Below are 27,407 nucleotides of genomic sequence, written 5' to 3'. Positions count from 1 at the left end.
GGGCTCTTTTTACTAAGACCCCATTGTTATTAGCAACACAAATGATAAAATACATTTGGGATAAACTTAATATGGTGTATTTAAGGCATAAATGAAGAAAAATAGAAATCTTTATTAATGGATGTTAAAGAATGCCTGAATAACTGGATGAAAAGACATGATATTGGAAAAATATTAAATCTTCCCTGTGATGTACACGTCTTAAGTCAAATCCTAAAGAGGTTGATGGGGCCAGAGGGGGCAACTGGATAAATGGATTATAAGCTTCATCTGAAAGAGTAAGATACATATAAATACATTTTAAGATAGAATAATAATGATCCCATTTTAAAATGCATTGACATATGCATAGAAAACATAATATGGAGGACTAAGCACCACACTGTTGGCCATGATTACATGCAGAGGGCAGGGTTACCAGATTCTTTCATATTCTATCTTGTCGAAATGTTTGAGTTTTTCAAAATAAGCATATATTGTTTTATAATCAGAAAAATAGTACAAATAGAGGACAAGAGCTCTTGAGATAAACTACACAGAATACGAGTTCCCCTTTTAGACCCATCTCCAACCAGGAGTTACCCTTTGTCTTCCAGACCTTAGTTTTCCCATCTGTAAAAATGAAAGAATTTATACCCTGGGGGACCTGGTGAGGCCTAACTAAGTCTTATGAATGCTGCCAAACTGAAGCCAACCAGCAGGTCCCTGTGGGTGTCAGACTGTTAGGCTGAGGCATGATTCTCTCTGAGGCTCAAGTTCAGCATTGTCCATGAAGCCCTTGCCCTACTTGGCCTCCTGGCTCAGAAGAATTATGCCAGGAGGCACAGAAGATTGATCACAGGTGTGAAGGATTTCTTTATGCACTCTTTCACTGACTGATTCATTCGAAAAACCTGCCCTGTGCTTGGTTCTGTCCTGAGCACTTCTGAGCTGCTGATTGTTTTCAGGTGACCAGAAAAAGTCTGCCATTCCCTCACTGAAAATTTCATTTTTGCATTCATATTTTTTAAAGTTTTTTACGTTTTAAGAGTTATTTTTTGTCTTCTGAATGTTCCTTTGATAACAATATGCTCTGGTTTCATGAAGGCAGTGCTTTCTCATCTTTCAAAGATATTAAGACAAATATCTTCAAAAGATTAAAGATTAATATATTCTTTTTGAAGATATTAAGACTATTTGCTTGACATTGTCCCCATTTTTTTTCAAATCTCATTTTTCTGTATGTTCATTTTGGCCTCAGTCTTCCGTATCAGAGGTTTTTCCTCGAATGTCTGGTGATGCTTGGCTCTGCATCCCTGTCCAGCTCTAAATCCTTCTGAAGGCTCTGGGGCACTTGTTGATTATGGACTCCACCACAGGATGATCAAGCTGGGTGTTTTCACTGGGTGAACTCCCAATGTCACTACTATTAGAGCTTCCCTCTCTGGGGGGTGTAAGCTTGGCTGTCCAAGCTCTAGAATCTAAGTGGAAGGGAAGAGGCTACAGTTCTCAATATTTAGTGATTAAACTTCTATTTAATTCCCGGTTTTCTTTCTTTCTATTTATTATTTATTTATTTATTTATTTTTTTTTTTTTTGAGACAGAGTTTTGCTCTTGTTGCCCAGGATGGAGTGCAATGGCGCGATCTCAGTTCACCACAACCTTCGCCTCCTGGGCTCAAGTGATTCTCCTGCCTCTGTCTCCTGAGTAGCTGGGGTTACAGGCATGTGCCACCACACCCGGCTAATTTTGTATTTTTAGTAGAGACAGGGTTTCTCCATGTTGGTCAAGCTGGTCTTGAACTCCTGATCTCAGCTGATCTGCCCGCCTTGGCCTCCCAAAGTGCTGGGATTACAGGCATGAGCCACCGCGCCTGGCCCAATTCCCTGTTTTAAATATGGTACTCATGATTTCAACTATGCCTGGTGCCATCCTGAACAGAGAATCTGTCTCCAGAGAATAAATCTCCAATCTTCCGCCAGGCTAAATGAAGGGCACTCATCTGGCTGCAGACAGTGGGGGAGAGAAACTGATATTATACAGATTATCAAACTGATATTATACAGACCGATCCCTTTCGGTTTCATCTTCATTCCCACTTCCAGGGGTACCTAGTGCTGCCAATTCCTTAGTCTTTTGGAGTCGGGGGATTCTTAGCTTTACCCTTTACTGATTTGGGGTTTAGCTTTCTTAGGTCTACTAGGTTAGTCACCATTCTTCCATCTGCTTTTTAACTTCCAAAATATTTTTTCTTCCTGCTGCTTCTCCTGTTCTTTTTGCCCTTGTGGGTACATGCCTTAACATTTTTATTCCTTTACTTTGTTTTAGTGAGATTTCAGGAGGGAGAGAGGTTAATATACCCATTCAGTCCATGAAAAGTGTGGTGAAAATTCTGGGTTTCAAAGGTAAAATAAAAATCTTGCTAGTATCATATCTAAAATGACACTGAACCTGCAATCTAAATCAAAGACAATCAGGCATATTTCATACTTCTCTTCTGAAACATAAATGGTAGAAAACACTGTTTATATAATTCTCAAGGAAAAGAATTGGGACTTTGTAGAGTCCTCTATGTAGCCAACCAGTCATTCATGTGCAAAGCAAATGAGAGATGCACAAATATTGGGATATATATGAAATGCATATTTTTCTGAAAATATTACTGAAGGATATACTCCAGTCAAATGAAAAATGAATTAACATGGAGAGCTTAAGAAAGGGGAAGACATGGCTGGGCACAATGGCTCATTCCTGTAATTGCAGCACTTTGGGAGGCCGAGGCAGATAGATCACCTGAGGTCAGGAGTTTGAGACCAGCCTGGCCAACATGGTGAAACCCCGTCTCTACTAAAAATGCAAAAATTAGCCAGGCGTGATGGTGCACACCTGTAATCCCAGCTACTCAGGATGCTGAGGCAGGAGAATCACTTGAATCTGGGAGGCGGAGGGTGCAGTGAGCCAAGATTGCGCCATTGCACTCCAGCCTGGGTGACAAGAGCAAAATTCCATCTCAAAAAAAAAAGGGGAAGGCATGCATGTAAAAATACATCTGGCTGTGATATATCAGATAAATGTAACCAACAACAAAAAGGAAGAGTAGTAATACAAACACTAAGCAAAATAGAATTCAAGGCAAAAATGGTAAGTGGAACAAAGATGAGTATTTAATCATGGTAAACAATAAAAAATCCATGAAGAAATTATAATAACCATGACCTTTTTTTTTTTTTTTTTTTTTTTTTTTTTTTTTTTTTTTTTTTTTTTTTTTGACACAGGGTTAGGCTAGAGGCTGGAGTGCAGTGGCACAATCACAGCTCGCTGCAGCCTTGACCTCCTGGCCTCGAGCAATCCTCCCACCTCAGCCTTCCAAGTAGCTGGGACTACAGGCATGTGCCACCACGCCCAGCTAATTTTTGTATTTTTTGTAGATGGGGTTTCACCATGTTGCCCAGGCTGGTCTCAAACTCCTGGGCTCAAGTGATCCACCAACACTGGCCTTCCAAAGTATTGGAATTACAGGCATGAACCACCATGCCCAGCCTAACTATGAACTTTTACACACCCAAAATAACAGTAACAAAATCCCATAATAATAATGAGAATTCTTAATAGACCTATCTGAAAATCTGACAGCTAAGGATATATAAATAATTATTTGGAGGATTTGAATAGATGTATTTTATTCCACATTATTTTCAGATACTTATAGAACATTTATAAAAATTGATCTCTAAGAAAATCTCATTTAAAATGTTTAAGTTAACACCCTACATAGGAATTTTTAGGTTACTTTTTCTAAACATAATACAACAAAACAAGAAGTTAACACAAAAGGATAACCCCAAAACCAAGTACTTGGAAAGTAGAAAGCACTCTTCTAAATAGCTCTTGGGTCTAAGGGAAAATCAAGTTTAGAGTTACAGACTATTTAGACATTAATTACAATGGAAACTATAGATCAAAACCTGTGTAATATGGTCAAAGCACCCATTAGAGGAAAATTCATGGCTTTAGTTGTTTTAATATCAAACAAAAAAGACTGAAACCAAAAGAAGCAATCATTCAACTCTGTAAGTTTAAACAAAAAAAAATCAAAATAAAAAAAAAATAAAGCTGGAGTGAAGAATCAATAAAAATGGGCTGGATGCAGTGGCTTACACCTATAGTCCCAGAACTTTGGGAGGCCGAGGCAGGAGGATCACTTGAGGTCAGGAGTTAGAGACTAGCCTGGGCAACATAGGGAGACCCTGTCTCTACAGAAAATTTAAAATTTAGCTGGGTGTGGTGATGTGCACCTGTAATCCCAGCTACTTGGGAGGCTGAGGTAGGAGGATTGCTTGAGCCCAGGAGGTTGAGGCTGCAGTGAGCCATGGTTGTGCCACCACACTCCAGCCTGTGAAACCTTGTCTCAAAAAAAAAAAAAATTAATAAAAATGAATGGAGACTCAATGGACAGAGGAGCTCCCATTGGATCCTCACAGCTCTTTCATGTTAATGCCGCCTTCTCCAGAGTGGTGGTCAGGCAGGAGCCAGTCTGATTGTGGGTGTAAAATGTAAACATCTGCAGATGACAGAGGTGCTAAAGCAATGCAAAGGGTGACTGTCTGCCCTGTCATCCTCATCTCATGTGTGAATAAATGATGCTTGGAGAGGTGGGGTGAAGGGGATTGCTGAGTCCCACAGCTGAACAGAGGCAGTGCAGGGACCAGAAACACATGGCTCCGACTCTGACCCTGTGCTTCAGCCTCACCTCCTTGGCCAGGTTGGGAGGAGGCCCTTGGTGGCAAAACACAACATGTTCTCAACCAGTGCGCTGCCTTTGGTCCAGGCAAGGGAGTGCATGTGTGAGAGTTGTAAAGTCTCCTTCTGGAATGTGTGGCTACAGCTAATCTTTCTCACCCCTCATGCCTAAGCTGCCTTCTTCCCTGCTTCTTCATGCAAACTGTAGGGTTCTGGGCTTCCAGCCTGGAAGCCTGGGATTTAACTCATGTGTGGGAAAGGCAGCCTTTTGTTTTCCATTCTGTAAAGCTGTGTATATAGTAGGTGCCTCATAAATGTGGTTGACTGATGAGTGGGCCAGGTTTTTCATCTAGCCAACTTTCTAGAGCTTCTGGATCTTCCAGCAAGGTCTTTTTTACTCCGTCTGGCCTACCTCTGGCCATGCGGATATCAGAATTCTGCTCCAGGCCAGGTTCTGACCCACTCCCTTTGTCTTCCCCACATTGTGACATTGGCCACCCTGTGATTTGTTCTTTTTTTTTTTTTTTTTTTTGAGATGGTGTCACGCTCTTGTTGCCCAGGCTGGGATGCAATGGCTCACTGCAACCTCCACCTCCCAGGTTCAAGCAATTCTCCTGCTTCAGCCTCCAAAGTAGCTGGGATTACAGGCATGCACCACCACAGCTGGCTAATTTTTGTATTTTTGGTAAAGATGGGGTTTCACCACGTTGGCCAGGCTGGTCTCAAACTCCTGACCTCAAGTGAACTGCCTGCCTCAGCCTCCCAAAGTGCTGGGATTACTGGGGTAAGCCACCGTGCCTGGCCTATGATTTGTTCTTGAAACATCTTTCCCATAGTTTTTGTTTGGAAAACTCCTCCTATTCACCCTCTATAGCGCTGCTTAAATAGGGAGTCTTCCCTGATTATTTTTCCAGGCAACTTCAGAAGTTCATACAGAACTTTTCTATTTTCCAGCTCTGGTGTCTTGCTGGCAGGCACAGAAGGAACTCGGTGAATATTTGTTAAATGATGAGTCAGTAAATTAATTAATAAAATGGGCCAAGATCTGATAACTCCATGAAAGGAACTCATGAGAAACTTCTTGTCTGATTTGGCAGAAGTTTATTTTTCCTTTTAAGTTTCTTTCCCTGATATTTTATTACAAAAATTTCAAACATATAGCAAAATTCAAAGAATTTTACAGTGTATACCTGTATACCCACTACTCAGATCATATGGGTTGAGTCTCTCTTGTCTGAAATGCTTGAGACTAGAATTGTTTTGGATTTGGGATTTTTTTTCAGACTTTGGAATATGTGGATATATATAATGAGGTATCTTAGGGATGGGACCCAAGTCTAAACACGAAATTCATTTATGTTTCATATATGCCATATACACACAGCCTAAAGGTAATTTTCTACAATATTTTAAATAATTTTGTGCATTAGCAAAGTTTTGACTGCCACCCATCACATGAAGTGAGGTGTGGCATTTTCCACTTGTGGCATCAGGTCAGTGCTCAAAAAGTTTTAGATTTTGGAGCATTTGGATTTTGGATTTTCAGATAAAGGAAGCTCAACCTGTACCACTAATGGTTTACTCTTCTTGCTTTATGACCTGTCTTTCTACCTATCTGTCTATCCATCTGTTAATTATCTTTCATTTTTGATAAAGTTCAAAGGAAATGGCAGCCACGAGTACACCTTCTCCTAAATGCTCCAGCACGCATACTTTTAGTATTTGAAGCTAAAAGGCATATTCTTTATCCAGAAATCTGAAATGGAAATCATAAATGTCTATCCTCTGTAATGACAGTAATAAATTATTATATTCTTGGAATATCTTTAAAATGGACAAAGTGATGGTTTTTTTGTTTGTTTGTTTTTCGTTTTTTTGAGACAGAGTCTTGCTCTGTCACCCAGGGTGGAGTGCAGTGGTGTGATGTCGGCTCACTGCCGACATCAAGGTCACTGCCTTGACCTCCTGGGCTCAAGCAATCCTCTCACCTCAGGCTTCCAAGTAGCTGGGACTACAGGTGCGTGCCACCACGCCCAGCTAATTTTTGTAATGTTTGTACAGGAGGTTTCACCATGTTGCCAGGCTGTTCTCAAACTCCTGGCCTCAAGTGATCTGCCTGCCTCGGCCTCCCAAAGTCCTGGGATTACAGGCATGAGCCACTGTGCCTGGCCGGACAAAGTGATTTTGTATGTACTTATTGTATGCAATAGCTTTAAAGGGTAAGGATTACGCTCAGTGGTTTTCAGTTGAGAGTATTGAAGTTTGAAGAGAAAAAGTGATTTTCCAAAGTCATTGTTAGTAAATGGCATTGATGCATATATTTCTCAAAAATTGATTGTGCACCTACTGTGTGCCAGGCACCTTGCTGGTTCCTAGGACACTGCAGAAGAGAACCAGACAGCAGTCTGGTCCAGAGTGGCTCCAGCTTCATGGGGAGGGCACTCACCCAGCTCCCCAGAGTTACAGGGCAGCCTGAGAAGAGGGATGAAGGCAGGTGGGGCCCAGGACTTCTCTCTCTCTGTCCAGAACACTTTGCCCACTCTTTCCCCCGAAGCTTTCTGGAAGATGAGAGCAGAAAGGAAGGCTCTTTGAACCCAGGAAGGCTGAGGCATAGTTGGCCTTCACCATGACCCATCTTCCTGCCCTTACCCCACCTGACCTTATTTGATCACTCTCCTTTTACCCTTTGTGCATGCTGTTTTGGTGAGATTTGGAAGTTTGGGTAGGAAAGAGGGACTCAGGAAGCTCAGCATGTGGAGTCCTCTCCTTCTCCCCTCAACCCCCTCTGCATGTTTACTCTGGGACCCAGAAGTCAGGTGGTTGCCATTGAGACTGTGTGGCACCAGGGGAAACTGGGCTTAACTCTAAGGGAAAGCAGTGGGGAGAGAAGGCCCTACTTTTTCATTTCTCCTTCCTTCCCTCTCTCCCTCCCTCCCCCCTCGCCCACCCGCCTGCCTGCCTGCCTGCCCGCCTGCCTGCCCGCCTGCCTTCCCTCTGTCCCCCTCTCCTTATTCCTCTCTGTATTTCCGGTGGGGGTGGATGGGGTAGGGACTTGAGCATATTTCTGGCTGATGGGCAGGGAAGGAGGGGGAGATTCTCTTGTGAGGTGGTGGAACATGCTCTTTGCTTGGGCTGGAGGGGTGATCACCCTGAGCACAGGGAGAAACGTTGGCCTTGGATGGGGGTAGGGGGTGGGGGAGAAAAAAGGTTGATGATTTAATTGAATTTAGTGGATATTTGCTAGGGGTCAGAACACAGAAGGTCTCAGGCAAACGGGGCAGAGAGGAAGGATTGATTTAGCATCAGGTACATGAAGGAGGGCTCAGCCAGGTGCCATAAGCATGTGGGGCAGAAATGCCCATGTCTACCTGGAAAGGTGGCCTGGAGAGATGGAGGATATTCTGGGCTGGAATATCCTCAGCCTGGCCGTGAGGGGTAAATGAGCCTGGCCTGATCAGGGATGGCTGAGCAGCGGGAGGGTGGGGTGTGGCAGGGGATATGGAAGAACGAAGCCAGGTGAATCAGGTGGGGTGGGATCGGCCGAGTCTTGATGGAGGAGTCTGGTCTCTGCTGATGAATACCTGCAAATCAAGCAGCCAGTAAGCGTTCTTCAAAGTGCAGTTGACGTGAGAGGAAATCTTTGGAAAACGCCACTTGGAAGATGTAATGTTAGGATGGGACTCACCTTTGCCTTCTCATATCTGAATTACCAGTTGCTCAGGTAGGAAACCTTCAGGGGTTATGAAATATTACAGTAGACCCTTAAAAAATGAGTCCTAGATTGAGGTAGGGGACTGCGGTTCTGTTGTTTACAAGCCATGTGCTATTAACAAGTCGTGTGACCTTCCTGTTGCATATTTTGTTCCCCAAATGACGTCAGCATTTATAGCCCATGTCCCCATAGGTAGCCTGGACTCCGCTTTGTGTCGTCTGCTTGATGGCCTTCAGATCAGCATGGACTTTTCACCCTGACATGGCCCGTTTGAGGCTCCAACAAGTTGGTGAACATCAGGAGAAGATGCAGCTTAAAGTCTCCACTTTGGCGTCTCTTAGCTGTGTGGCCCTGGGCTACTAAGCACAACTCTCTTTTCTTAGCTGTAGAATGGGCACAATGAAGCCTGTCTCACAGGCCAGGGTCTACGTGGAAGACTTGCCATCCAACTCCTTCTTCATAGCCCAGCACTGCACAGCAGGGTACTGCTGGCATGTGGGAGGGGTGAGGCGCCTCTTCTTCATGGTGCCAGACTCTCCTGCCCAGTGGCGGGATGGTTAACATTCCAGGTGCCTGCCCGCTGGTTGGGGAGTAGTGGCCCCCAGTCTTTGGGAAGACCCCAAAACTCTCCTGCATGTTTTCATTGCCCCCAAGGGGGAAAATGCCACCCCCAATTTAGCTGATTCAATTCAGGATACATTTACTGAGCGCCAACAATGTGCAAGGAAGTCTGCTGGGATCACCCTTGAAGGGGGCTGTGTGTAATGGTTGGAAGGAGCAGAGGCCTGGGAGGAAGGAGAACAGACTTTCTGTCCCTAATCTATACAGATCATTTCATCTTTTTCTGGCGTTGAGTATACATCTGTACTGGATACCTATGTTTAAGGCTATGGCTGTTTTTTCAAATTGCTTACAGTTGAGGATAGAGTGTATTGGAGGGGGAGAGAGGAAATACTATGGGAGTTCAGAGGAGGCAAATATTATATTGAATTTGGAGCCTTCCAAGCAGGGAGGGCTGCTTGGAAGAAGTGGCATTTGATCTGGTTCTCAAAAGCTGGATAAGAGTTGGGCTTGGAAAGGGGTAACAACTGTTAATCAAAGGTTGACTGTGTGCCAGGCACTGTACCCAGCTCCGTATAAACATCTTTCATCTGGGCGTAGTCATTCACGCCTGTAATCCCAGCACTTTGGGAGGCTGAGGCAGGCAGATCATCTGAGGTGAGGAGTTCGAGACCAGCCTGGCCAACATGGTAAAAGCATGTCTTTACTAAAAATACAAAAATTAGTTGGGTGCGGTGGCAGGTGCCTGTAGTCCCAACTACTTGGGAGGCTGAGGCAGGAGAATTGCTTGAATCCAGTGGCGGAGGTTGCAGTGAGCTGAGATCCCGCCACTGCACTCCAGCCTAGGCAACAGAATGAGACTCCATCTCAATTTAAAAAAAAAAAATCATCTCTCATGGGCATCACAAAGCCCTGTGAGGTATGTAATAATTGCTTTTATTATATAGATGAGGAAACTGAGTAACTTTCCCAGGGCCACAGTGAGTTACTGACTGTGGCAGTTAGCTATTGCTACGTAACAAGCCACCCAGAAACTCAGTGGCTTAAAACAATAGCCATTTGTTATTGTTCATGAGTCTATGGGTTGGCTGGGGGCTGGCTGGTCTGGGATGGTCTTGGATGGAACAACTAGACTCTCTTCCATGCGGACTCTGGCCTTCAGTGGTGTAGCCCAGGCTTGCTCCTATGGAGGAGGCTGGGGTTTGAGAGAGGAAGTGTGCAAGGCCTTTTGCAGCCCAGCCTCAGAATGCCACACCATTATTTCTACCACATTCTGTTGGCCAAAGCAAGTTCCATGGCCAGCCCAGATTCGAGCGGGGCAGGGGTTGTGGGAGAGTAGACTCTACCTCTTGATGGGAGAGGCTGCAAAGTCACATTGGAAAGGCCACCAATACAAGGAGCTATGAAGGCCTGGGCCATTCTTGCTCTCTGTGTAGTACAATCACAAAATAGGATTGGATCTCTGGTCCATCTGGCTCCAAGCTGTGTTCTTTTTCTTCTTCCAGGGAGGAGAAAAAAAAATAGGACAGAGGGAAGAGCATGAGCGAAGGAAAGGAAGCAAAAAGTTCAGGACCTATCTGGGCAATACTAAATGGCCCATTTTGAATGATGTGTGGGGTATGTAGAGGGAGTAGTGGAGAATAAGGCAGGAGAGGTGGTTCGGTCAGTCCTTAGAGGGCTGGAAGGCTATAGCTAAGCTGCTTGGACTTTATCCTGTATTTGAGAAGCCACAAAATTTTTTTAAAGTTGAATTTATTTATTTATTTATTTATTCGAGACAGAGTTTTATTTTGCTCTGTTGCTCAGGCTGGAGTGCAATGGCACGATCTCGGCTCACTCCAACCTCTGCCTCCTGGGTTCAAGCGATTCTCTTGCCTCAGCCTCCCAAGTAGCTGGGATTACAGGCACCTGCCACCACGCCCGGCTAATGTTTGTATTTGTAGTAGAGACAGGGTTTCGCCATGTTAGCCAGGCTGGTCTCAAACTCTTGACTTCAGGTGATCCACCTGCCTTGGTCTCCCAAAGTGCTAGGATTACAGGTGTGAGCCACCGCACCCAGCCTAAAGTTGAACTTATTATAGTATAACTCACATGCAATAAAATTCATTCTCTTTAGGTATACAATTCTATGAGATTTCGTTGCTGTTTTTTGAGATAGTGTCAACACCCTGTCACCCAAGCTAGAGCACAGTGGTGTGAACATGGCTCATGGCAGCCTTGAACTTCTGGGCTCAAGCTATCCTCCCACCTCAGGCTCCCAAGTACTGGGACTACAGGTGTGCACCACTACACCCAGCGAATTTTTAAATTTTTTGTAGAGACGTGCTTTTGCCATTCTGCCCAGGCTGTTCTTGAGCACCTGGGCTCAAGCAATCCACCCACCTCAGCCTCCCAGAGTGCTGGGACTACAGGCATGAGCCACCACACCCAGCCCAATTCTATGAGTTTTGACAAATGCATGTAGTTGTCATACATATCACCTCAGGCAAGATATAGAATATTCCTATCCCCCTTGTGCTATCTGCAGTTAGTCTACTCCTCCCCCTGCCAACCCTGGCAACTCTACCATCCCTGGAGTTTTGCCTTTTCCAGAATGTCATGTAAGTGGAATCATCTGTATGTAGAATTTTGTATCTTTTTCATGTTACACGGTGCTCTTGAGATTCAGCCATGCTGTTGTTGTATCATAGTTTGCTCCTTTTCAATACTGAGTTGGATTGCGTTGTGTGGTTGTGACACAGTTTGTTTATCCATTCCTAAGTTGAGGGACATTTGGATTGTTTACAGTTTGGGGAATTTTTAATAAAGCTGCTATAAACAGTTACATACAGGTCTTCATGTAGACATATGTTTTTATTTCTCTCTGGTAAATATCTAGGAGTAGGATTTCTAGGTCATTTGGTGGGTGTGTGTATAACTTTGTAAGAAGCTGCTGAACTATCTTGAAATGGCTGGTCCATTTTGCACTCCCACCAGCAATGTATGAGGGGTCTAAAGGTTCTGCATCCTTGCCAGCACTTGATATTGTCAGGGTTTTTCTTTTCTAATTTAAGCCATTCTAATAGTATATTTCATTATGGTTTGAATTTGCATTTCTCCAGAGACAAGATGTTGAGGATCTTTTCATATGCGTCCTCTGATGTCTTCTTTTGGTGAAGTGTTTTCAAATCTTTTGCACATTTTAAACAAATGGGCTGCTTTGAGTTCCTTAGATATTCTAAGCATAAGTCCTTTATCAGATATGTGTTTTGCAAATATTTTTTCCCAGATATCCAGAAGGATTTTAACGGGAAGTAATTCTTGTGTTTAATAAACGTACTTATGGCATTATGGACTGTTGCGGGGATAGAGACAAGGAGGCTGCCTCAATAGTAGAGATGAGAAATGAGGCATGGGGCTGGGCCAGGGGCCGTGGGCATGGTAAGGAATGGAGACACAGGAGGCGTGGAGACCCACTGGATGGTGGGAATGACCTCTCTTACCCTGGTGAGTCCTCCCTCCTTTGACAAATAGTTGTTAAGCATGGGTAATGATCTAGGCATAGGGGAAATACCAGTGAAGAAGTCCAAGTCCTGCGTTCATGGAGTTCACATCTTGTTAAGGAGGACAGACAACAAACAGATACATAAAGTGTGTAACGTAAGGGCTGGCGGATGCTGTTTGACACACACAGCAAGGGGTTCTTATGGAAGTGCCATCTTCCAAAGGGCTCACGGGATGGGAGGTTGAGTCCTCAGGGTTTCCACTCACGGGAAAGAACTGGAGCAGTGGAGGGAAAGTGGGACTGAGGTCAGGGCTTACATTCTGGCCCTGATGCTGGCCTTCAGGTGACCTCAGGTAAGTTCCCTCCTCTCTCTGGTCCTTGGTCTTCTCTCAGGGTTGGGTTAGATAATCTTCCAGGCACTATGATTTTATATCTGAAGTTCTTACAAGCCAACTTGGGTGCTTTAATGAGCTGAACTGGATGTGAATTGCTATAATCCCATCCTTAGAATCAGGCTGTTTTGTTGGAAAGGTCTAGAAGTCATCAATTTTGGCCTCTCACCAATGTAGGATCTCCTGTGAAGCAGAACCAACAGGTACCTGTTCATTCCCTATGGGTGTCCCTCCAGGGTTGAGGAGCCCACTCCCTTCCAAGGGATCACTTCCATTTTTAATTTTTTCTGTCTTTTTAAAGGGAAAGGATCACACCATTTACTAAGGGGAAGTGCCCTCCAACTGTGGATTACAATTCAGATCCTACTCCTTAAAGCCACATGTGAAGGACAGCCCGCAGTGACCGGAGAGCCCTAAGGCCTGAAGACAAATCTGGGGGTGACAGCATGGGCATGGGAGTGGGGTGTCTTAGAGAAAGGACACATGGGCCTGGGAGAGGGGAGAGATGTATGGGGATCACCTTTGCTGGAGCTGCATACCTGAAGGTCACAGTGTCTTCTGGGACAGCTGGGGACAGGTATCTTTTGTTGCAGGAGATCAATTATCCTGAGAACTCAACTCAGCCAGTGACACGAACATGGGGGCCAGAGAGCAGATGGACTGAAGGGATGGGACGTGGTTGACACTCGTGGGACCTTTTCTATTCTAAAGCCAGAGTGCTTGGCTCCTTGTTTATTAAAGTTCAGAAAGTGGTGGGAGAGTGTAGCATTTATTACACGGCAATTCTAGGACTCTCCAGGAACACCTCATTGCCATCCCAGGATGCTTCTGGAAGCTTAGCAGGGCCTCACTGACGAGGAAACTGCTGACCTCAGGCAATGTCCAGCCATGGGGAACATCGGCTTCACCCCTGAGTCAGCCCTTGTGGGCACCCTTCCCTCACTATTTCATGTCAGTAAGAATGGGGGAGCAGGTTGTCCCTAGAGGAGACTGCGATACCACAGCTTCGTCCACAAAGCTCACATAATGATAAAAAATATTTGAAAAACTTTCTTCTGTGCGCGAGTGTCTTACAAAAAGCAGTTATTCTCCTGTGTCAAAACAGATGTTTTTGAAGAAGTAAAGCTATCTTTATTCACCTTGCCAACGTATTGCACATCACCACGTGTCCACGCCCGCTAGGTGATCCTCAGAACCTGGTTGCCACAGGACTGCCTGTGTTTGACACCCACTCATTGTTATGTTACTTGTGGTCCATGTTGCAAGCGGGTGCTGAAGGCATACTAAGAACCTGGACGTTAAGAGTGGGGAAAAATTACTACCTTCCTGAGCAACCAGGGAGGTGCTAGAACCTGATGTTACTTTTTTAAGATTTATGTGCTGGAGTGTTCAACCCAATCACCCGCAGGACCACTTCTAGAAACTGAACTGGAATTCGGTGGTTATGAAACATTTATTCATTTATTTTTGGGGGCTGAGGAGCTCTTTTTCTTTTTTCCCAAACAAAAGCATTTAGGGAAAGTCCAATATAACAAACATGTAGCCACTTTGAATCAAGCTGGGTGAGGCTGGGAGACCAGCCCTCGTGGCCAGCCCCTGTGCCCTCCTTCCCCAGGGATTGTTAGGAACCAGGCCGCGCAGTAGGAGGTGAGCAGTGGGTGAGCTCCGCCTCCTGTCAGATCAGCGGCGGCATTAGATTCTCACAGGAGCCGAACCCTATTGTGAACTGCACATGTGAGGGATCTAGGTTGCATGCTCCTTATGAGAATATAACTAATGCCTGATGATCTGAGGTGGAACAGTTTCATCCTGAAACCATCCTCCCCTGCCACCCCGCCCTACCCTGGTCTGTGGAAGAACTGTCTTCCATGAAACCGGTTCCTGGTGCCAAAAAGGCTGGGGACCACTGTAATAAAGGACTTACAGCCAGAATATATACGTGAGTTCATATATATCTCAATAAGAAACAACAAAATAAAAAATATATAAAAGATGTAACAGACGCTTTACCAAGAAGATATATGGATGGCAAATAAGCACATGAAAATAAACTCAATGTCATTAGGCATTAAGGAAATGCAAATGAAAACCACAATGAGATACCACTACCCACCTATTAGGGTGGCTAAAATGGAAAAGACTGACCATACCAAGTGTTGGTGAGAATGTGGAACTCTCATATACTGCTGGCGGAAATGTAAAATGGTACAACTATCTTAGTTCATGTAGAAGACGTTAACATCAGGCCGGGTGCAGTGGCTCATGCCTGTAATCCCAGCACTTTGGGAGGCCAAAGTGGGCAGATCACCCAAGGTCAGGAGTTCGAGGTCAGCCTGGCCAACAATGGCGAAACCCCGTCTCTACTAAAAATACAAAAAAAATTAGCTGGGCGTGGTGATGGGCACCTATAGTCCCAGCTACTTGCGGGGCTGAGGCATGAGAATCACTTGAACCTGGGAGGCAGAGGTTGCAGTGAGCTGAGATCGTGCCATTGCACTCCAGCCTGGGTGACGGAGCGAGACTCTGTCTCAAAAAAAAAAAGATGTTAACATCAGGGGAAGGCGAGTGATGGGGATTGCTGTACTACCATTGCAACGTTTCTGTAGAATTAATTACAAATAAAAATAAAAAGTAATAAGACGAGTTAAAATATATGCAATAAAACTTTTTAAAGAGACTGTTTACCTTACAAAATAAGTATATTTGTTCAAATATCTCTATCAGCTATCATATTATAGACAGTCACTGTCACCGTAGAGAAGGTCAGCAAGGCCAGGTGCAGTGGCTCACACCTGTAATCCCAGCACTTTGGGAGGCCAAGGTGGGCAGATTACCTGAGGTCAGGAGTTCGAGACCAGCCTGGCCAACATGGTGAAACCCCGTCTCTACTAAAAATACAAAAAAAAAAAAAAAAAAAAAATTAGCCAGGCGTGGTGGCAGGCACTTGTAATCCCAGCTACTCAGGAGGCTGAGGTAGGAGAATTGCTTAAACCTGGGAAGTGGAGGTTGCAGTGAGCAGAGATCAAGCCACTGCACTCCAGCCTGGGCAACAGAGCAAGACTCTGTCTCAAAAAACAAACAAACAAAAAAAACAGAGAGAAGGTCAGCAAATTTGTGATGCTTGCCTTTTTAGAACAGAAACCTGTGTAACAACTTCATTTATTTATTTATTGAGACAGGGTCTTGCTGTGTCCAGCCCAGGCTGGAGTGCAGTGGCATCATCATGGCTAACTACAGCCTCGACCTCCTGGGCTCAAGCGATGCTCACACCTCTCAGCCTCTCAAGTAGCTGGGACTATAGGCTGCACCACCACGCCTGGATAATGTTTTTGTTTTCTCAGAGATAGGGTCTTGCTATGTTGCCCAGCTTGGTCTGAAACTCCTGGGCTCAAGCTGTCTTCCCACCTTGGCCTCCTAAAGTGCTGGGATTATAGGCATAAATCACCGAGCCTGGCCACAACTTTTTTTTTTTTTTTGAGACAAAGTCTTGCTCTGTCGCCCAGGTTGGAGTGTAGTGGTGGGATCTCAGCTCACTGCAACCTCTGCCTCCTGGTTTCTAGCGATTCTCATGCGTCAGCCCCGCAAGTAGCTGGGACTACCAGGCATAAGCCACCACGACCGGCTATGTTTGTATTTTTAGTAGAGATGGGGTTTTGGCTGGTCTTGAACTCCTGGCCTCAAGTGATCTACCAGCCTCGGCCTCCCAAAGTGCTGGGATTACAGGTATGAGCCACTGTGACCCCTGGCCACAACTTTAAATTAGGCAATTCTTTTAAATATTTTGCCATGAGATAAAAATGACTTCATGTGTGTTACAAAAATAATGTGTGCTGGGGAGGGACATTCATCTATAATGGAGCAAAAGGCTCTCTGGCTGCCAGGGCTGGCTTTGCTGCCTGTGGAGGGCTAGAAGTGCCAGGAACTCCACATCCCTCTGGAGCTACCGTCACTGAGGGAAGTTGGTGTATAAATACCAGCTCCCTCAGCCCTTGTGGGATGTACCTTTGAAATGCATGTTTTACACTGGTTTCCAGTTTTCCCAGTGCAGTTACACTGTAGTGGCCCCCAGTGGTAACCTGCTTGAGAATGAACCCATTATTGGCTGTCATCCCTTCCCCACTCCCTTGCTGGTGTTTTCTTCACCTCCCAAATAAACTGCTTGCACTCAAATCTTTGTCTTAGGGTTGGCTTCTAGGGAAACCCAAACCAAGACAAACACTAACATTTTCTCAGGCATCCCGATGGATCATCCTGTTACACCCTGGGCTTGGGAACCTCATTTGGTGACCACTGCTCTGCTCTGCGACAATAACTCCATCTGTCTGTCCAGGCTCTCCTTGCACACCCCCAAGACAGCCCTTCCCAGTGCAGGGCAGCTATGATTGTAAAAGGGTCCTTTGGATGTTGAGCTAAAATCTGGCTTGTTGTGACCCTTGCCCTCCTGCCTGGGCAGGGCCATAAGGGGACATGGAGTTCTGCAGGTTGTTAACTGGACTCTGCCGGGGCCTCCAGCAATCCCTGGCGAAGGAGGGCACAGGCCCTGACCATGAGGGCTGGACTCCTGGCCCCACCCAGCTTGACTCAAAGTAACTCCATGTTTGTTATATATTGGATCCTAAAAGCTTTTGTTTGGGGAAAAAAGCTCCACAGCCAAAAATGAAATGAATATTTAATAACCACCAAATTCTAGTTCCATCGCTTGAAGTGGTCCTGCAGGTGACTGGGTTTAACCCTCCAGCACATACATCTTAAAAAAGCAACAGCAGGTTCTAGCACCTCCCTGGTTGCTCAGGAGGGTAGTGATCTCTCCCACTCCAGTGTGAGATGCTGCCAGGTTGTGGGAAGCCCTGAGCAGGCCAAAAATAGCCTTTTACAAGCCATGCCACCAGACTTAACATCCAGGTTCTTACTATGCCTTCAGCACCACCTTGCAACATGGACCACAGGTAACATAATGAGTGGGCATCACACATAGGCAGTCCTGCTGCAAGCAGGTTCTGAAGATCAGCTAGTGGGCATGGGCAGCTGGTCATCTGCAATGCCTTGGCAAGGTGAAGCATGGCTGGCATAGCTGCTCACTTTACAGGGAGAAACTGAGGCCCACAGGAGGAACAAGTTTACATAGGTTGCATGGCGTGGTTGCTTTAGTAAACATAATAGAATGGGACTTCATTTCTGTGTTAGGTTCTTATCAATACCTAAGGGTGATGGTTCTGACCATCATGAACACTGTACCGTGCTGTCTTTGGCTTTTTACCTTGAGTTCACAACATCCCTGGGCACACCAGCCAGGCCAGCTCTGGGAAGCTCCCTTTGTTCAAAGCTCAGGTCCTCCCATCCTCATCGCTGTGGGCTGCTCGATGCCTGTCCTGGGCCTGAGCAAGCCCAGGTCCCACTCCGGCCCTGCCATAGTCCTTTGGCCCCGAAGGCAGTTTCACCTTCACCAACTTGACCCTTGGAGCTCCTCCTTCTCAGGAGCAGTTTACACCTGTTCCCAGGTTCAGTTGATCCACTCCCTCTTCCTGGACCTGCTGCAGCATTAGCCAGGGAATGGGGGTTCACCAATAATGAGAATGATTAACAAGGGAGTGGGGGATGATCATAGAGATGCCTGAGGTTCAGAAGCCTGAGAGGCGAATGTACTGAGGCCAGAGCCAGGGTGCAGGAGCCACCTTTCCTGCTAAGCTTGGATTTGGAGGGCTCATTAGGAGAGGTCTCTGTTAAGTGGTGTGCTGGTAAATGTTTGTCTCTCAAAACAAAACAAAGCCCTCCTGTGATAGTTAATTCTATGTGTCAGTTTCACAGGACTATCGGGTGCCCAGACCATGTGACCAAATATTACTTTGGGTGTGTCTGGGAGGGTGTTTCTGGATGAGATTAACATTGAATCAGACTGAGCAAAGCAGGGTGCCCTTCCTAAAGCAGGCGGGTCTGATTCAATCAACTGAAGACACAAACAGAACAAAAGGACTGAATGAGAGGAAACTCCTGCCTGAGTGCTTAAGCTGGGACATCAGGCTTTTCCTGCCTTCAGACTTGAACTGAAAAATGGGCTCTTTCTGGGTCTTGAGACTACCAGCTTTTGGACTGGAACTTACACCATTGGCTCTCCTGGTTCTCAGCCCTTTGGACTCAAACTGGAACTACATCATTGGCTTTCCTGGGTATCTAGCTTGCCTGCTGTAGATCTTGGGACTTCTTAGCCTCCATAATCGCATGAACCAATACATGTGTCTGCCTTTCTATACAGTCATGTGATGCATAACATTTTGGTCAATGACAGACTGCATATACAATGGTGGACCCGTAAGATTATGTCATAGTTGTACTGTACCTTTTCTATATTTAGATATACAGGTACTTGCCACTGTGTTATAATTGCTTATAGTATTCAGTGCTGTACCATGTTGTACAGGTCTGTAGCCTAGGAGCAATAAGCTATCCCATATAGCTAGGTGTGTAGTAGAGGCTGTATACCATTTAGGTTCATGTAACTACACTGTGTGATATTCACACAATAATGAAATCACCTAATGATGCATTTCTCAGAACTTATCCTTGTTGTTAAGGGATGTGTGCCTGTATGTATGTGTTTGTGTGTGTCTCCTATTGGTTCTGTTTCTCTGCAGAACACTGATTAATACAACAGAACAAGCCTTGATTCATAGTGCTGCTAATTTCTGTGGTGTAAATGCTCCCCCTGTGCGTGATTTCCGGCTGCCAATGTCACTGAACATGGAAGTGGAAGGTGTGCATGATGGCCCTTGTAAGCTGGTACAAGCCATATCCGGCACACCACTGAACCCCTCCCACAAACATCTTTCTCACCCCTCCCTCAGGGGAATCAGACTTCAGGTCTGCCAGTGGGGTAACTAGAAGTTCCAAGGATACGCATGTGAATTCTCTTCTACTTTCAGCTTCCATTAGGTCAGGTAGTGAACAGATTGACACCCTCCTGTAAGGAGGTTGGTAAACCAAGCCAAGGCCCCTCAGGTGGCCCTCTTGCTTCTTCTCATAGGTCTCGATGCCAGGTTCATGGCTTGAGGCTTGTAAGGCAGCTGCTGCTAAGATTCAGATTTGGAACTGGGAGCAGCAACATACAGATTGTCCAGTCTAGCGCCTAAGCTCAGCAAACCAAGGAACTCTGGGTAGGGCTGTCAGGCACCAGCCCAGATAATGCCTTATTTATTTATTTATTGAGACAGGGTCTTGCTCTGTGTCACCCTGGCTGGAGTGCAGTAGCACGATCATAGCTCACTTCAGCCTCAAGTTTCTGGGCTGAAGCAATCCTCCTGACTCAGCCTCCAGAGTAGCTGGGCCTTCAGATACTTGCCACCATACTTTGCTAATTTTTAGACGGGGTCTCACTGTGTTGCTCAGGCTTGGTCTTGAACTTCTGGCCACAAGCGCTTCTCCTGCAGTGACTCAGGAATCCAGGTTCCTTCTGACATAAGACTCTCCAACCACCTATGGCCTGGTTGTCATCTGCACTGAGTGAAGGGGAGAGTCAGGAGACCTCATATAGGTTTTTATGACTTCTGTTTACATTCCACTGGAAAACTCTTAACACAAGGACACAACTGACTGTAAGGAAGGCTGGGAAAGGTAGTCTAGCTATGTGTCCAAAGAACGGAGGAATGCATTTTAATGGACAGCTGGTGGGTCCACCAGTTTGTAGATGAGGACAATAGTCTCAACTGGATTAACTTGCTAAAATTAATTGGTCACAACCAAGTGACAAAGCCAGGCCTCCACCCTAACCAGAGCCACCATCATCTCACCTGGACTGCAGTGGTGGCCTTCTCACTGGTCTGCTTGCCATCCTGCACACAGAGGGATCCTTTCAACACTTACTCCAATCACACTCTGACAGTGATAGAAATAAACTTGTCAGTTCCTGCATGTTCTTCTAGCCCTTGGCCATGGGCTCATGGGTTCAGTGAGAGCAACTGAGTTGGGGAATGACACAGCCTGCACCTGAGCCCAGATCTGACTCCATATTTTGGTCCCCCGAGCAAGAAATGACAAGTGCCAGTTTCCAGGCCACTTTTATTTAAACAGAAGCAGCGGCCCCACAGCCACGGGGACATGTCTTCCAGACAGTAGACACAGTGTCTGTGGCTGTAAGAGCCTGACAGGGGAGATTCATGCCTTTCTCCTTGGCCCCCATGACCAAAGAAGAAAATAAAAATCACACACCATACACTGCCACACCCATCTCCACCCCTCCCTTTCAGTAATATCCAATTATTCATCCTTCTGGCCAAAGAAACTGGCTACAATTCTGATTCTAAAGAAAACCTTCATGCAGCCAAGAAACTCGGGGCTCTGGAGGGGAGAGGCTTACTCTGATACTGTCCACATGCACTGCCCACTGGCATCAAGTTTAACTCCACCCAAAACCATCACATGGATGGCCAGGGACAGGACTGGCTACAAAAAAAAAGGCATGAACTCAGCTCACCATGCTAAGAAGACTGCCCCTTTCCAGGCAAGATTTTACTGGAGCAACAGAACCTGAGGGTGTGATTCCAAAATATCTTCCTTTCCAAGCCCCAGGTTGTGGATAAGGTCTGGATTTTGGTTATATGACTAACGGCGACAGAGGCTGCTGGCATCTCTGGCCACAGTCCCAGTGGCTTAGGGTTGGAGGCTTCACTGGTGAAACAATGACACTGTTTAACTAGCTCGTGTTAACCATTCATCTACAGCAAGTAGAATCATCAGTTTTGCACTGAGCAAGGAAGCACATGGGTCTCCTATGAGAGCTAATGCCAGAATTCACATGCTTTGTAAAATATAGGATGAGGTTTGTTTCTTTCTTCTGCTCCCTCCAGAGGCCAAATGGGTAGGGTGGTTCCTTTGCCTTCTGAGTGCCTGGATGCCCCCAGCCCTCACAAGACTCTGCTAAGACACTGGCAGTGTGCCAAGCCTTGGGTGGGATGGGAGAACACCCTTCAATGACTCTGAGAGGATTCTGGCACCTGGAATGACAAGACAGATGCTTCCCTGCAAGCCAGGTATGAGCCTTTCTGAAAATGAGATGGGAGCTGGCCTTGGGGTTGAAGGAAGGATCTTGAATGACAGATAATCCCCAAGTGTCCACTGGATCATTTATTTTTCCTCTGACTTTCCACACAAATGAGGCTTTCTGTGGGTTTTGCAACCACAGTGTCTAAGACAATCAGAAGGGTTCCAGGGAGGTCTTGTCTGTAGCGATGTGACAGATGAGGAAACTGCAGCTCAGAGGACAGTGACTTGCCCACCTTGCACAGCTCGCTGACAGTAGAGAGGGGCTGAAACCTAGGTCTCCTGACTCACACGCCACAACCATGACTGGCTCAGCTCCCTTAATTCCAGCTTCCCTTACATGATGCAATTCCTTCTCAGATTCGGGTTTTCAGCTGAGGCTGGGCAGTTCTTAAGATAGAGTTGCATAAACAACCAAGCTTTGCGTTATAACAAGTCAGGGAAGGACCTAGGGAGGTTCCCTTCCCTCTGGAACGGAAATGGAACTTTCTCTGAGCTTAGGATTTGTAAGGCACTGAAATTAACTACAGCTGGGGTGGGGAGTGGTGGGAGAAAGAAAAAGAGGGATGAGTGGTTGGAGAAATCAAGTCGATGCTCTTTTCTTCCAGCCCCACAGTGAGAATCCTACAGAAACATGAGGGTGGACTCCACTTTCCCACCTGATGCTGTCCACTCCCCAGCCCCCGTGCTGCAGAGCAGCGCGGACCCACTCCCACCATGACAAAGTGGGTTTTGGGAAAGATGAGGACTGCAGGGTTGGTGAGCCAAGAAGAATGAGCCCAGGTCCCCTGGATCCAATTCAGAGCGGAGACCACTCTCTCCACCTAGGTGTCCCAGGCTGAGGCTGGGACAAGATTCAACCCTGGAATGCCTTCTCCAGGAACACAGGGCACTCCCAGTGGACTCAGTGGTGGTTGGGGTGGGCCTGCAGGCCCAGGCATGAAGGAGGAAGGGGTAGGACAGCACCAAGGATGGCAGGGAGAACTTTGGCCTCGGACCTGGCTTTGGCACAGTGCATCTGGGGCCTCCCCACTCCGTGGCTGCCCTCCTGAGATCCCAGGGTAGGGAAGAGCTGTCCTCCTGTGAGGACCTCGTCTGGCTGATGGAGGCAATGGCAGGGCAACTCCAGGATATCCCCTTCATCATTCCAGCCATGGCTGTGCACAGGTGACCTAATGTGGAGCCTTTTCAGACTCCACTGCAGATGTGATGCTGAACGGGAAGCAACAAGAGCTACCACTTATCCAGCACCTTCGATGTGACCAGGGCTCAACTCAGATGACAACAACCTGCAAGTAGGTATTACTATCCCCTTCAACTGATGAAGAGACCCAGGCTCAGAGGGGTTAAGGGACTCACCCAGACTCACACAGCCAATGAGTTCTAAACAGGGAACTGGACTCAGGCTTGTCTGACTCCAAATCCCACATTCTTTCCATTCCACTGGGCTGCCCCTGGAAGCCAGGAGGAAGGTGGTATTGGGCTGTCAGGGTGGGAGTTCTGGAGGGGTTTCTCTCTGAAAGTGTGGATCTGGGAAAGCAGCCAAGCTTGAGTGAAGGGAAGATGCCTGACCACTCACACGTGTCTGTCTCTCCAGGTGGGCTCCAGCTCAGTGCCTGGCGGCCTTGCAGATCTTGTCGTACACCTCGGGGAAGGCGTCCTGGCAACCCAGCTTCTCTCGCAGCTTGTGGTACAAGGAGCCGTCAAACATTTCCCAGAACTCCTCCCGGTTCATGTAGCAGTCGGCATACAGCATCTGGAAGCTGCAGAGGCAGAGAAGTAGGTGAGGACGCCAGGAGGCGCATGGAGTGTGAGGCGTGAGAGAAACTCAACTGCTCATTCTGCAGCCCGGAAAGGGCTTTTGGAAGATTTCTCTTGTTTAACCCCCTTAACCTGGTGAAGAAGATGGTGCAGGTATTCTTATCTCCCTTTTGCAGGTAGGGAATTGGGGCTTGGGGGTTAGGTAGCTTAGCAGTGGAGGCAGAGTCAGGAGTAGAGCTCAGACTGCTGGGCTTCTGCCCCTCTGCTTGGCCAGAGGCACAGCTGCCTCCCCTAATGGAGCAGTGGGGCTGTTTTCCTTTAATCTGTTATTGACTTTCAATAAACTGGACATAATTTAAAGTACACAATTGGATAAGCTTGACACATGCATGCAACCAAGGACTCCAATCACTGCAGTCCAGATTGTGGCTATAACCATCAGCCCCAAACTTTCCCCATGCCCCTTAGTTATCCGTTGCCCTCTGCCATTCCCAGGCAACTATTGATGCGCTATCAGTATGGATTCATGTGTGTTTTTGGGAATTTTATATGAAAGGAATCATATGGCATTGTTTTTTTACTGGCTTTGTCCATGTTCCACTCAATAGTTTATCCAGGCTGTTTTCTCAGCAATCCTCTGTCCTGGGCCTCTCCGTGGTTTTCATAGACAGGAATCCCTCTCTCCTTAGCTTTGGCCTTTCCATCTGGAGCAGTCGCCCCTGGACACAGCTAAGCCCACACCCATCATCTGTTCCGTAGGGAGGAGTGGGGTGACTCCCAGGTTTCTGGCTGGGGCTGCTGGGAGGGAGTGACGTGTTCTCTGGAGGAGGGGGTGCAGGGAGAAGAGGGTAAGTAGTCCTGCAAGCCCACCCCCTGCCCATCCTTCACAGCTTATCTCCTGACCCAGAGGCTGCCACAGCTCCAGGGGCCCTAAGGAACCAGCTGATAGGCCTGGGGCTCCTGGTTCTCCATAGAGCTGGCCTCATTCCCCTGGAGCAGTACCCTGGGGCTGTCAGCTAGAGGGACCATACTATACTCTGGGCCACTCACCCATGCACGCTGCGGACAAACTTCTCCAGCTGCCGCATGCAGGACCTGGCTTCAAAGTGTTTCACACGCGGCTCCCCATATGCTCCAATGTCGATGTAGAGCTCTGCCTCATTTCCCTTGGGGTGCACTAGGCCTGGCTGGCTGGGCAGGATGAACGGACACAGCCAGATGGGGTAGACCTGGGTAGACCAGGGAGGTGGGTATTGGTGCTTTTTCTCCAACAGGTGACAGGCTCATGGCTGGCCCGCTCATACCCACCCAAATGAAGGCTTTGCAGCATTCTCAAGACCCCCTCAGGTGCTCTTTGCTTCACTCCCCCGCCCCCCAGCCCTGGCTGAGAACACCCTGACTCCACCACCTTGGAGGACACAATCGGAGCAGGTCATGGGGGTGCTCGATGCCAGACCCTACGACTCCTCTCCCAGGGGGGGCCATCACTGAGTGGGCTGAGGCCTCAGCAAACATAGGGACAAGGACCTCATCATCTTAAAGTTGGGAAAACACCCAGAAGGCAGGTGTGCCCAAGGTCGGTCACACGGTTCAGGGGAGGAGACCATGGATTCCAAGGGAATGCGCCTGGTACGCCCTCCCTGCCCTGCCCCACTCACGTGGATGTCGTTTTGGAAGGTGTGCAGGGCCTGCTGCAGGCACTTCATGGGCACCAGCATGTCCTGCACCACGTGGTGCTGCTCGTACAGCTTGCGCAGGGTCTCACCCTGAGTCAGCTTCAGGAGGGAGATCTTGGGAGGCACCATCCAGCCAAAGAGGTAGCGGAAGATGGGGTTGTTGCCAAAGGGGATGATGTCCTGGAAAACAAAGATTAGGGTTGGAGAGAAAAAAACCAACAAGGGTTGAATGTCTCCAAGTGCAAGGGGCCAGGGGCCAGGTCCCATTCTGTGCTTGACAGAAGCACGCCTGGGTCCAATTCCCCTCTTTGGAGGGAGTGTGATGGGACCAAGGACTTTACCAGTCCAATCTAGGTTTGCTTCTCAGCTCTGGCATTTGCCAGCAGTGATGACCCTGGGCTAGTTACTTAACTTCTTTGAGCTCAGTTTCCTTATCTGTAAAATGGGCCTTGTGAGGATAATGAGATATTAATACCAAGTGGAAGGCACTCAACCCCGTGACTGGAGTGCAATAATGAGGTAGCTATCATTCCTGATCTAGCTGTTGAGATCTGGCTGGAATAGAGCTGGCATTCCATAAATGTTTGAGAAACGAATGCTGTTGAATGAGCATAGTGATACTCAGAGAACTTAAGCAGTCTCCCTAGGGGCACACAGCCAGAGACAGCTCTCATGGGGTGGGTGCAGTCTGGCTCAGGTTCGACAAGGAGCCCACTGGTTTGCAGCATCCCTTGCTCACAGCCTGACCACCCGCCTGGCTCCCCTAGTTCGGTCTCCCTGGAAACCCTCCTGCACAGAAGCTGTTCTCTTCCACGCCTCAAACTGCCACGAGGCGGGAGCTTCCTCGCTCAGCACTGCTGCCTCCTGACGACGCCCCCCACTTCCCTCCAGCTCTGCCCCCCTCCAACAGAGAAGACTTTGGCCCCTGGGTCACAATCTTCCGCCCTGCTTGAGTCCTGCCATGTTCCTGAGGGTCCCCAGTGTCCACTGATGCCTGATTCTCACAGCTCCAGGAGCCCTTGAAGCCAAGGCTGCTCCTCCATTCATTAAACAGTTCTGGCTGGGTGCGGTGGCTCACGCCTATAATCCCAGCACTTTGGGAGGCTGAGGTGGGTGGATCACAAGGTCAGGAGATCGAGACCATCCTGGCTAACACGGTGAAACCCCGTCTCTACTAAAAATACAAAAAATTAGCTGGGCGTGGTGGTGGGCGCCTGTAGTCCCAGCTACTCAGGAGGCTGAGGCAGGAGAATGGCGTGAACCTGGGAGGCGGAGCTTGCAGCAAGCTGAGATCGTGCCACTGCACTCCAGCCTGGGAGCGAGACTCCGTCTCAAAAAAAAAAACAGTTCTGAGGGGCCTCCAAGGTCAGGAACCAGGTTCTATGCTGGGTGTTAGGGAACCAAGATAACTGAGACATGGTCTCTGTCCTTAAGACGCCCACTCCCGCAGGTGTGGAAGACACAGGCCACCGGATGAGTGTGGGAAGAGTGGGGACAAACAGAGGCTGGGGCAGCTCATGAAAGCGTCCACATCAGACTAGGAGGCATGGTGACTCCCCAAAGCAGCCATGTGTGTAAGCACTGAAGGCTGAGTGACCCTTTCCCTCACTCCCCTGGAGCCGCCAGACCACTCCAATGAAGTCAGGGACCTGCCTGTTTTCTTCTGTTAGATCCCGCGCCTTTGCCAATGTCTGGCACACAACAGGATCTCAATAAATAGCATGGCTTTTATTGTTTCCTTGGTTACCTTTGGAAGACCTACACATGCCCACAGCAGAAATCCCCATAGTACAAGAGTTAAGCCTCCCTGCGCATTCCTGACCCTGTTTCCCTCCCAGCAATGACCTGACCTCGCTCCCGACCCACGCTCAACTCCCCTCCCGCTCCCTAAAGGCAAGCATTGGTATGAATGATTTGCCTACCCTTCGGGAGATATCTGATATGGAGAAGCAGAGGAGCTTTGAAAAAACAGAAAGCAAAAAAACCTCATAAATTGTGGCATCTTAGCGCACCTGCTCATCACTGTATCCTGTATCAATACAGAGGGCACTACTGCCTTCAGTTGTGGGTG

General features: G+C 47.3%; 2 protein-coding genes across 8 annotated transcripts in view; one reads left to right on the top strand and one right to left on the bottom strand.

Annotated features, from left to right (window-relative positions):
- Window positions 1-13,622, top strand: part of CIMAP2 (ciliary microtubule associated protein 2) — a 38,505-nt gene extending 24,883 nt beyond the window's left edge. For 3 of the 7 annotated variants that reach the window (XM_054486154.2, XM_054486118.2, XM_054486134.2), the window contains one exon: window positions 13,171-13,622. In XM_054486154.2, the coding sequence (XP_054342129.1) occupies window positions 13,171-13,243 (73 nt within the window). In that variant the 3' untranslated portion in view covers window positions 13,244-13,622. Of the gene's footprint in view, window positions 1-8,624; window positions 8,942-12,985 lie in introns of those variants that run through there. The other 4 variants (XM_054486130.2, XM_054486144.2, XM_054486125.1 and 1 more) reach the window with 3 other exon arrangements.
- Window positions 13,623-20,901: 7,279 nt separating this feature from the next.
- DHCR24 (24-dehydrocholesterol reductase) overlaps window positions 20,902-27,407 on the bottom strand; it is a 39,185-nt gene continuing 32,679 nt past the window's right edge. Inside the window, exons 7-9 of the mRNA XM_054486096.2 lie at window positions 25,319-25,516; window positions 24,711-24,889; window positions 20,902-23,662 (exon numbers count right to left, since the gene is read on the bottom strand). Of these exons, the coding sequence (XP_054342071.2) occupies window positions 23,509-23,662; window positions 24,711-24,889; window positions 25,319-25,516 (531 nt within the window). The 3' untranslated portion in view covers window positions 20,902-23,508. The remainder of the gene's footprint in view (window positions 23,663-24,710; window positions 24,890-25,318; window positions 25,517-27,407) is intronic.

Source organism: Pongo pygmaeus, chromosome 1 (assembly GCF_028885625.2).
Source record: "Pongo pygmaeus isolate AG05252 chromosome 1, NHGRI_mPonPyg2-v2.0_pri, whole genome shotgun sequence".
NCBI lineage: Eukaryota > Metazoa > Chordata > Mammalia > Primates > Hominidae > Pongo > Pongo pygmaeus.
The sequence above is the reverse complement of the archived record's forward strand: the minus strand, read 5'-3'. Positions and strand labels throughout refer to the sequence as shown.